This window comes from Bos mutus, chromosome 6 (genome assembly GCF_027580195.1).
Source record: "Bos mutus isolate GX-2022 chromosome 6, NWIPB_WYAK_1.1, whole genome shotgun sequence".
NCBI lineage: Eukaryota > Metazoa > Chordata > Mammalia > Artiodactyla > Bovidae > Bos > Bos mutus.
In genome coordinates this window covers 60980641-60992138 of record NC_091622.1, presented here as the reverse complement: position 1 = coordinate 60992138, position 11498 = coordinate 60980641, and the positions used below count along the sequence as shown (strand labels likewise).

Here is an 11498-nt window from a genome sequence, read left to right as displayed (position 1 = left end):
CGAGAGTTTGGGGTCGTGCAGGGGTCGCCAAGAGCTTCTTCCTAAAACCGGGCCCCGCCCATAACAGCAGGAGCCTCAAGTGCACGGGGCTCCAAAGTCTCGTCCCGGCCAGAACCTCGCGCTGTTACCAGGACGCCCTCGGGGTCCCGGCTCTTTCCTTCCCTTCCCCCGTCGGAGGCGCACACCAGGCTCGGCGACCACGCGGGCGGCAGCGGCGGCACCAGGCTCCGCCCCCGCCCCCATTATCATTAGCAGATATTACCCTAAACACTTGCTCTTTACCTCCTTTCTCCCTCCAGGCATTGGCGAGGCAGCCTGTCAATCAGGGCTCGGGCGGCAGCCCCCCGCGCAGGGGTTCGGCGATGCCAGGCTTCGCGACAGGCGGCGGCGGTGACGGCGGCCGCGGCACAGACACCCACCCTCCCACACGCGCGCACCCGGGCAGAGCCGGCGGGCGGGCGGCAGCGGCATCTTCGGAGCCCGGCGCCGGGCGCCGAGGGGGCGTGCGGCCGGGAAGCGGCCGGGAGGCGCAGGATGGAGGAAGAGATGCAGCCGGCAGAGGAGGGGCCCAGCGTCCCCAAAATCTACAAGCAGCGCGGCCCCTACAGCGTCCTCAAGACGTTCCCCGGCAAGAGGCCAGCGCTGGCCAAGCGCTACGAGCGACCCACCCTGGTGGAGCTGCCGCACGTGCGGCCGCCCCCGCCGCCCTTCGCCCCGCACGCCGTGGTCTCCATCAGCAGCAGCGAGCCGCCGCCGCCGCAGCAGCAGCAGTTCCAGGCGCAGGGATCTTTCCCCCCCGGGCCCGGCCGGGCCAACGCCGCCGCGTCGTCGTCGTCTCCGTCCGGCACCCCCGCCGCGTCCCAGGGCCACCTGAGGACTACGGCGGCGCCGCCCGCGGCCGCCGCCGCCGCGTCATCATCCTCCTCGTTCGCCGCCGTCGTCAGGTACGGGTCGAGCCCGGCGGCCTCCGCGGGCAGCAGCAGCACGGGCGGCGACGGCGCCAGTCTGGAGCTCAGCGCAGGTACCAACTCTCGGGCGCAACTTTCCGTCCCGCCACGGCCGGGGAGAGGGGTGGGGCCCCGGGAAGGAGAAGCCCAGGGACCGCGGAGAGCCTGCGGCGCGCTGGGCCCAGCGGGAGGGCCGCGAGGGGAGCGCGAGGGTGGGCAGGGGGCGCGCACACCGGCTGAGGGAGGATTCGGACCTCCGAGCGCATTCCGGAGGCCTCCACGCGCTGGCGGCAACTTCTGGCGCTTCCCGGCCGCCGCCGCCGCCGCGTCCCGGGCTTCCGACGGCGCGCGCGCGCCTCTTAACAGGTGTCTCCGCCGCTCGCCTCCCGCTCGGCGCCCGGGGAACGCGGCGGTGGCGATGGGCGACCTGGCTGGTGGCGGGGGGAGCCGGGGGCCGCGCGCGAGCTGGGAGTGGGGGCGGGACACCCTCGGGTGGCAGCGGCGGCCGCTCCGGGAGAAGCTGGCGCTCTCCGGCGACTCTCGGGGAAGCCCTCCCTTTCTTCTCTGCGGCTTCACTTTTTCCTTCTACTTCTTCCCTTTATATCTCTCTCTCCCCTCCATTTGCTTTTTCTTCTCTTTCCTTCTCGTTTGCTTTCTGATTCTCCCTCGCTGTGTCGCGGTCACTCAGCGGGCCCTAGGGCAGTTTCGTTTTTTCTGTGTGGGCGCGCGCGGTCTCTGCCTGCCCCTTTTCCCCCCAACCCCAGGGTCCCCGCGGGTGGCTGTAAGACGCGGGGCTCCCCCCGCAGCAGTCACGCGGGTGGGGCGGGCGGCCGCGACTTCAGGGACGGAGACTCCTGCCCCTCCCCCAGTACCTAGAACCCCGGGCGCTCCAGGTCCCGCCGCCCTCCCCGCACCGGGTGGGCGCTGCTGCACGCCGGGATCCCGCGCCTCTCGAGCTTTCTGGGCCCGGGCCCCTCAGAAATGCCTTTCGGGGAGCGCTCACCCCGGGTACGAGACTTCTGGTAGAAGCCGGTCCTCCTGCCCAGCTGCGGGGAGGGAGGCGGGCTGATGGAGAGGCCGCAGCCTGGGGCCTGGCCCAAGGGTGCTTTCTGCTCCCTGAGGACGCGCAGCCCCGTTTATCCCGCTCCTCGGAACTAAAAAGTTCCTGCTCAGGCCTTTTACTGCACTTTGGAGCCCTCCGAATCCTGCATATAAGTGAATCCAAAGGGTTTTTTTTTCCCCTAATGAAAATAGGAGCATTGTCTTGAAATGAGTTATAGAAGCCTAAGCTCATGTTCTGTTGTTTGTCAATATTTTGACACATGAAGGATTGGTTTTGAGAAAGAAAATCTAATTACAGGTTATAGTGAAGACTTGTCCTGTCACATCCCTCACTGATTTGGAGGGGTTCTTGTGTGGATGTCCTCACTGTTTGCAAGAGGTGGTTTTTTTTTCCTGTGTTTATATTCTGTTGTACTTTTGTATTCGTTGTTAGGCTATCTACTTTCATTTTCCTTATTTTTCTAGTGTTTTCCCGCTTTCTTAGGTTTGTGTGCTTTCTGGGTTTGGGTTCTGATTTTCTTATAAACTACTTCATGGTCATTCCTTGTTAATTTCCTAGCTCTGCTTTCTTGTTCAGAAGTTAGGGTCTTTTTCCCATATTCGGTACTTGGCGTACCCCTTAGCACAACCTCCAAGCCATCGTGTTCATTGGGGGTTTCCCCCTCTTTATCCGCCCACTTCACTCTTTAATCTCGTCTTGCTTTCTCCTTTGAGACTTTGCTGACTGTCTTTCAGTCTTTTACCTTTTTTAAGACCGTGTAAGTCTGCCCCCTTTCATTTCCGTGTTCATCCATAGTTTTAACCTTGCTTTTTCCTGCTGTTTTTCCTGTATTCTGTTTTCTGCACCGTTACTTGCTATCCTTTCCAGGGTCCCTTCTACTCTGGTGGCAGTTTCCCCACTCTTATCCATAAAGAGTTTTTGTTGTTTTGTTTTTCCTTCTTACCTTGTTCTGAATGACCTCTCTCAGTATTTACTCTGATGGCCTGTTAGTCTGTCTCTGTCCCCAGGTGGAAATCATGTCACTGAATCTAAAAGAGTGAAAAGGAGCTTGCTGATGCTCCTCAGATTCCCTGTATTTCTTATTTCCCTTTATTTTCAACATTTCTTCTTATTTTTTTTTTTTAAGAGAGCTCCTGGAGTAGTAAGCTTGATAGCCCCAAGAATAGGATGCCATGTGCTTGTTGGAAAGACAGGAATTGGGTTGTAGGTTTCTTCTTCTCAGTAAGGAAAATCAGATCAGTTCAGTGGCTCAGTTGTGTCCAACTCTTTGTGACCACATGGACTGCAGCACACCAGGCTTCCCTGTCCATCACCAACTCCCGGAGCTTGCTGAAACTCATGTCCATTGAGTTGGTGACGACATCTAACCATCTCATCTTCCCTCGTCCCCTTCTCCTGCCTTCAGTCTTTCCCAGCGTCAGGGTCTTTTCCAGTGAGTCTTGGCAAATGGTCAGGGGCAAAAAAAAAAAAAAAGACCTTAGTACTAGACATCATGAATTTTGGTCATAATATTAATCATTGGGGACAAAGCCATCTCTTAATGGGCACAGTGGCATTAGTGGCCCTCAGAAGGACAGGCGCCTGAAGAGTTGATTGGCTCTTTGAGGAACTAGTGGCGCCACTTTGAACCAATGAGCATGTGTGCCCAGACAGCCATGTGAGCATACTTGGTGGAGTGGAGGCAGGGTGGTGATTGGCTTGTTGCACCCTCACTGCAGTGTTACTGCAATGTCTCAGGCCCCCTGGTAAACTGAAAATAATCAAAACATCAATGAGATGAAATAAGTGAAGGATGGAAGAGAGAGAACTGAGTGTCCAGAGTAAATGCTGTGAAAAGATGAAAGGGTTGAAGTGAACCTTATTTGCCATTAAGGGCCATAAACCATTGAGAGGAGACACGTGTTTTAAAATAGATTTTTCAGTGTTCTTATAAAATCTCCTGAAGAGAATAATTTTCCTTAAAAGGGGTAATATACCATGGTTCTAAAAGCATATTTTTCCTCTGTGGGAGGCTTAGAGTTAAAACCCACGTAGATCTTGATATGCAGCCTAAATTTGGCATCAGGAAATGGGAAATTGCATCTTTAAGCAGAGTACAATCAAAAATGAATTACAATAAATCCTATATAATTGCATAGGTCATTCTCTTTAATGAGATTTTATTAACCTGACTGTCAAGCTTTTGAGTCAGGCAGATATTTTATCTTCTTCAACTGATAAAAGTGTCAGCTATAAACCACCATATAAATATTCATAAATCTACACATCTGTGGCAGCCTATCAGCATCATTCTTTTGGACATTAAAAGCATTCTAATTACTTTCTGTCTAGCAGAGCTGAAATGCTGCCTGTTATAGTATGTGCTTGGCAGGCATGATTGCTTTTGTTTGCCATCACAAATAGCAGCATCCTATTTTATATACCGATGGTCCAGAAAATATTCAGGGATTGACTGAGCAGGATGAATATTAGGAAGCACCATCTGGTTTTGATAGCACCGAGTATATTAACTCATCTGTTAATTTTTGACACATCATTGATTTATTTATTTAGAAAAATTGCATCCTGTTTTGCTGTGTTGATGTTTGCCATTAGGGAAAAAAAAACTGATGGCATTTTTTTTTTTTAAGACATACAGTAGTTCATTGATTTAAGAACAGGATGATGCTTCCAGAGATGCTTTCATTTTGTAACTTCTATTTTCTACGCCACAAAGTCCTCCCATAGAAAGAAGTTATATTAATGTTTTAAGAAAATCATCCATTTTGAGCTAGTTGGAAATCCTTTTGGTAGATTGTAATAAATATATGGATACGTGGTAGTATAGGTCACAGAAATTTTTTTCTGCTTCTGCATTTTTAATATTAATATATTTCACCCTTCACTGGGCTAAAATCAAAAGGTTACCACTAATCTTGACTACTGTGATCTCCTTCATAGAAGCAGAATACTCTTGGGGATCTGCTGTGATGGGCAAATTCCATTCAAGGCTTTACTTACAAAGAAGGATGTTAAAGTAGGGAGCCTGTGTTTCATTGCTGAGTTCCCATCCCTCTTCACTTATCAGATTTAGGATGGATTAAACCTCTTAAATTCTGAAGAATTTCTAGAAATGATTTTTTGAATTACAAAAATAATCATGGGTTCAGATTCTGGAATCAGACTAGGCACAATTTGCAACATGATGTTATCTCCAGACAGGTTTTACAAAAAAGCAAAATAAATTTGAGAAATGTGGTCATTTTAGAGTGCTTTATGATTGTGATTTTTTTTAAAAACATTTTATGATCTTTCATTTTAGAGAAGTTAGGGATAAAGTAGGTTGTGTTAAAGCCTCTCTGTAATCTGTTAACTTTGTATTCCTTGCTATCACTTGAGTGGAACATTCTGTGACTAAGGGGGGCGGGGAGTTCAAAAAATTTAAAATACACGTTCACACTGCTCAATTAAGAATCATGGATCAGTGTGTCATACAACTGTGTTCATATAAAAACAGAACTTTTCTCCATTTCTTAGCAGTAAGGGGCATTACACAATACCTGCATTTCTAATTATATTCTGTCTGGAAAGGTGAAGTATTGCTGGCTGCAATATGTGTTAAGTGGAAAGATTTGCTGTTTTCCACCAAGTATAATAGTAACATTTTTCATCACACTCTTCAATGTATTGACATAAAATACTATTCAAATGTTAGAAGGTACTGAAAAGAAGAAAATTCAGCCTTTTAATGGCTACAGTGGCTATTTTTACATATATCAGTTCTGAGAACAAATTCTGAATAAAACATTTGGAAAACCTGCAAGCAAGAACTGTTTGGTGGCTATAACTATTCTCTGATGTTCTGAATGCACTTTAATACATTATCTTCATAATATAGCATAATGCATAATGACTTTTTCTCAACATATTACGAGTTTATCCTTCAGTTAAGAAAACAAATCATGCTTGTCTATACATCAGATTTTTTCCCCCTTAAAATCTATACTGTAATGTGACTTATCAGTATTCAGACAACTGAACTCCTTTTAGGACACTGGACAAATATATTCTAGCTGTTCTTTCTAAGCAATTCTGTTTTCGTCTTTCCTTTCATATTTTGTTTCTTTCATCAGGGTTGTATTAAAGGTGTATAGCCTATGAATCGATTAGGACTGTTCTGATTAAAATGCAAACAGTAAGTACAACTTCAGGTCTGAAATGGGATTATAGGATTAAATGAATGAAAACTGCTAATGTGCCAGAATTGAGAATCCCCAATCGATATTGTCCTTTGATTTCACTAATAAAAGAACAAAAACCTGGGAGTGAAAAATGAGAATGCAACATCTTAAACCTCCCCACTTGTATGGTTCAGCTGTTTACTTTCTGATTTATTCAGTTTTGGCCATTGCAAAATATAATACCCAACTATTTGAAGTCTTTCTCCATTACGATTCAGTTCAAATCATGAGCTTGTTTCTTCCTTTCCACCTGGCTGGGGGCAGAGTCATCATGACTTCCAGTGTTTGATGTAGGAAAGATAGTTCCCATATACACATCCCCTTTTCTCCGAAGTAGCAAGCCAACTTTATCTCGGCTGCTACTTGGGTCAAGTTTCACGGCCCATCAGTCAGCTCTAGACGAACACTATACGTGGCATCTCGTTCTTTCGTTAGCACTCAAAGTAATTGTGGTTAAAAAGCTGGCCTGTGCCTAATATTTGTGGGATTCAGGGTGAGGATACAAATGCTGTAAACTAAGATACTATTTTAGCTATAAGAGTCCCCGCATGTATTCAGTAAATACTTCTTGAGATACTGTGCTGGCCCTCAAGCTCGAGTCCACTCATAGAATATACAGTCTCTTAGGTCTCTGCTGAGCTGAAGAGTACTGGCCTCTGTGTTCTGACTTGTCATTTTTCCTGAGGGTTTAGGAATGGTAGCATTTTATAGATTTGGGAGATGTGAGGGGTGCTTCCTATATGCTCTGGGCCTTAGATAAATCATTAAATAATTAGAAAAGGAGACTTGAACCCCCTCCCCCTGATATCTTAGTTACTTTAGGAAGACTAGTAAGAAAAAGAAGAGCATGAAGTACTGCATGGAGGTTTCTAAAGGTTGGTTTTGCTGGTCATTAACCTGGGTTTTCTAGAGAAACCAATTTTCTTAAGTCACAATTATTCTGGTTTGTTGTCCCCAAAGAAACCCTTGAGCATCTCACCATTTTTCACTTTTAAAGGTCTTTTTTTCCTCAGTAAAGATACAGCTACACAACATTTCCAGGGACAACAAGCAGCTAGTTGTTGTTTCAGTCACCGAGTCGTGTCCGACTCTCTGAGACGCCGTGGACTGTGGCACGCCAGGCTTCCCTGTCCTTCACCAGCTCCCGCAGCTTGCTCAATCTCACGTCCACTGAGTCAGTAATGCCATCCCACCATCTCATCCTCTGTTGTTCCCTTCTTGTGCTGCTTTCAATCTTTCCCAACGTCAGGATCTTTTCTAACGAGTAGGCTCTTTGCATCAGGTGGCCAAAGTATTGGCGCTTTAGCGTCAGTCCTTCAGTGACGTTATATTTCTATAATAAACAATAGTTATTGGCATCTAGAATCTACAGTATTTTGTTTGTTGCCACTATTTTACATAGAGGGGAGAGGAAATAAGAGGCACCCTCATTGCCAAATATAAACCCTAAAAAAATATCTCTCTCTGGGTATTTATAAATTGCCCATTCTGGGTGGTGGTCTACAAAGAGAATGTTGATGTAGCATTTACGTTTAGGGTGAATTTTCAAAACCCTTGGACTGACAACATTGAGTCACATCTTCACAATACTGACTGGGGCGGGGCGCGGGGGCCTTTCCATATTTTTTCTTTTTGAGGTGAACTGATTGCTTTCTATCCGTTTTTTGCTTTCCACTGATTGACAGTTAACATGCTTTGGAATACATTTGTGGAAACTGACTGGCCCTGTCTGTGCGTGCCAGTTAAGAGATTTGGTGGGAAAAGCCCTGAGAAGGGCCTTGTTGCTTTTCAGATGCTACTGCTATAGATCAGGCTAAGGTATCAGATACAGGAAAGGATTGCCAGCCCAGATGGTGGATGACAAAGTGTTGCTTTGGGGCTCCTCCTCATTTGCCTCAGGCCTACTCCTTGTTTTTTCTTAGGTGTTTAGTGAGCACTTCACAGACACCTCTCGGTCTTCTCCAGTTTGCATCTGGGAGCAACGTACTCTCAGTGGGGATTGTATCAGCTGATTAATAGCAAGGGCATGAGGGCACTCCAGAAATAGCAGTAATGATTGCTGTAAGCTCCGCTGTCAATGAGGAGTTGAGTCTGCAGGGCTGGCTTGATTCATTAGAGTGAGGATGTTAATGAAGCCAAAGGTGTGAGTCCAGAGCTGTGCGGGCCAGCCAATGCCATTGAGAGGGGAGTCTCTATTCGGTTCCCCAGTCCCATCCAGCCATTTCCCAGAATCGAGTTGGGGTGGCTCATCAGGAGTGACAGGAAGCTGTGCATCCAGGTACATGTGGATTCACTATGTCACACTGTTGTGCGGCAGAGAGTAGAAGTCCATGTTTCTGACAGTTTCAAATGTTGAACTCCAAGTCGAGGACCCTCTTTGTCCCTTGTCTTGGCTGTGAGTCTCTGATGTGTCTTCTCTTCTGTTTCAGAGAGTCGTATGATCTTGGACGCTTTTGCTCAACAATGCAGCCGAGTCCTTAGCCTCTTAAATTGTGGAGGCAAACTTCTAGACTCCAACCATTCTCAATCCATGATATCTTGTGTGAAGCAGGAAGGCTCAAGTTACACTGAAAGACAGGAACCATGTCCTGTTGGCAAAGGGGTCCACAGTCAGACCTCAGACAATTTAGACATTGAAATGCAATATATGCAAAGGAAACAACAAACTTCTGCATTTTTGAGAGTTTTCACTGACTCCCTGCAAAATTACCTGCTCTCAGGGAGCTTTCCAACTCCAAACACCTCCTCGGTCAGCGAGTACGGCCACCTGGCGGATGTGGATCCTCTGTCAACATCCCCCGTGCACACGCTAGGTGGCTGGACCTCCCCAGCAACATCTGAATCCCATGGTCACCCATCATCATCTACGCTGCCTGAGGAGGAGGAAGAGGAGGAAGAGGAAGGCTACTGTCCCCGATGCCAAGAGCTGGAGCAGGAGGTGATTTCACTGCAACAAGAAAATGAAGAGCTCAGAAGAAAGTTAGAGAGCATCCCAGGTACCCTGCCCTGTTACTTAAAAGCCACTTGCTGCCCATTTTCCGTTGTCCCATTTGTGTGTGTGTGTGCATGTGTATATGTACGTGTGGTTTCTGTTGTTGTCTGTTGGAACCAGTGATGTAGAAAACTTGGAAAAGCAGGCATGCGCAGTTTTAGTCTGCCAGCGCCAAACGAATTTCAGGTTGAGCTACTAATCCTGTCCTGTGTTTAAGTCACAGTCCTCTAGGGTATAGACCTGAAGGCTGTAGTCCTATTAAAAGATGTCTCCATTGATACAAACATGATCCCAAGGTGTAGTGCAATGAGATTGAAATAGGCCATGTGCTGTGGGCTTGAGTTTTCTTCAAAAAGTGATCCTGTTCCTTTTAAATAGCTTTTGTATCTGTAAAGATTTTGATATATGTGTTTTATCAGTCTGTGATAGAAATTGAAATGAAATGACACCTACAAAGGCAGCACTCAGAGAACAAATTGTCTCTTCTATTCCATTAATCTCTCGCCTTTCTTGTTAAGTTTCAACAGGTGTGGTTTCTTTAGCCTCCAAACTCCCCTTAAAGTTAACAAGCTACTGTGAACTAAAAGGAATAGTTCAAAGATAGGCTAGTTGGTGAAGGCAATGGCATCCCACTCCAGTACTTTTGCCTGGAAAATCCCATGGATGGAGGAGCCTGGTAGGCTGCAGTCCATGGGGTCGCTAAGAGTCGGACACGACTGAGCGACTTCTCTTTCACTTTTCACTTTCATGCATTGGAGAAGGAAATGGCAGCCCACTCCAGTGTTCTTGCCTGGAGAGTCCCAGGGACAGGGGAGCCTGGTGGGCTGCCATCTCTGGGGTCACACAGAGTTGGACATGACTGAAGGGACTTAGCAGTAGCAGTAGGCTAGTCCCAAACCAGTTGTGCTCCTGGCTAAACATGAGGCATTCACTGCCTCTCAGAGACACTAGATTTGCAGAGTAGTAAAGTCATCTTTATGGCAAGATCTTCTGTGGGTTGCAAAGCCATTTTTTCCTTATTTGGGAAGGTTCTGATTTTGTATATAGCTTTGACTTCATTACTACATGTCTGTGGCTTTGCAGAGAGACTGGCACGATATTGTAAATCAACTATACTTCAATTTTTTTCAAAGAATATATAGCAATGCTAAATAAATAAAAGACAGTAAAACCTTTTTTTATGGGAACTCTGGCTGTCCAGTGGTTAGGACTCTGCTTTCATTGCCAAGGATTTGGGTTTAATCCCTTGTCCAGGAACTAAGATCCTGCAAGCTGCAAGGAATGGCCAAAGAAACAAGAGACAATAAAACCTTTGTAATCATGCAGCCCATTGATAAAAAATTTTGAGCATGTATCCACCAGTGTACACATCCATTGATTATTTACCTGCATGTACTACTATACTAATATATTATGTTCAAAGTAAAGCATACATAATACATTTAAAAATTTTAAGGCTGATCCATAAACAGAAGTTATGTTTTTTTCCTCATTCGATGTCTTTGCATCACAAAATTTGGCAGCTTATGTAGAAAGAAGGAAATGTTGACTTAAGTTACCCACTTGTTTATTAGAAGTGCCAAACAAAAAGTCTACTTTGCTCCTGTCCTTTCATTTAAAGCATTTCCCGGATAGTGCTGAGGTTTGGCTCAGAATATCTTGGAGTTAGATTGAGTGCAGTTTGTCCTTCTGGGAGACAAGCAAGAGGTGAAGTAAATCCATTCTTGGTTGTTGCAGTTGAGCTCTGGAGTTAGATGCAAAGTCTTGGCATTGTCCCTGCCAGGCAGACTGATTACAGGAGAGAGACTGGCGGAACCCAGAACAATGCAGTAGAACCAGAGCCCTATTGGTTTCTCCTGGTCAGAGAGATATGGGTGCAGCTAACAGACTGAAATTTTACAGCTTTCACAGTTGTGTGAATTATGATCCATTAATTGTGGGTTTTAATACCAAAAGGGTATGTCACATCTCACTCCCCACTGCTGTTTCATTAGGAGAGAACACGGTGTCCTGGGGTCAGCCAACTGCAGGTTCTTGAATTAGCCATTCAGCACTGTGGGTAGGGGTTTCATGGTGCAAGGATGGGTGACTCGCACGCAGAGTACTGCTGCCCAACTCCTCATCCTGAATCTGTGGCAAGCTGTCTGTCCTTGGTAAACTTACTCAGCCAATGTGGGGTTCACTCCACCTGCTTTTTCCTGAATCTGCACAGGTGCAATGTCTGTGTCAGGAGTAAATCATTGCTGGCCTGCCACTAATCATCCTTTTCGACTACC

The 11498-nt window shown here is 46.7% G+C and overlaps 1 protein-coding gene across 1 annotated transcript in view; it reads left to right on the top strand.

The window, feature by feature from the left end:
• The first annotated feature begins 434 nt into the window (after positions 1 to 434).
• BEND4 (BEN domain containing 4) overlaps positions 435 to 11498 on the top strand; it is a 32902-nt gene continuing 21838 nt past the window's right edge. Inside the window, exons 1-2 of the mRNA XM_070372934.1 lie at positions 435 to 1021; positions 8660 to 9226. Coding sequence (XP_070229035.1) covers positions 535 to 1021; positions 8660 to 9226 — 1054 coding nt within the window. The 5' untranslated portion in view covers positions 435 to 534. The remainder of the gene's footprint in view (positions 1022 to 8659; positions 9227 to 11498) is intronic.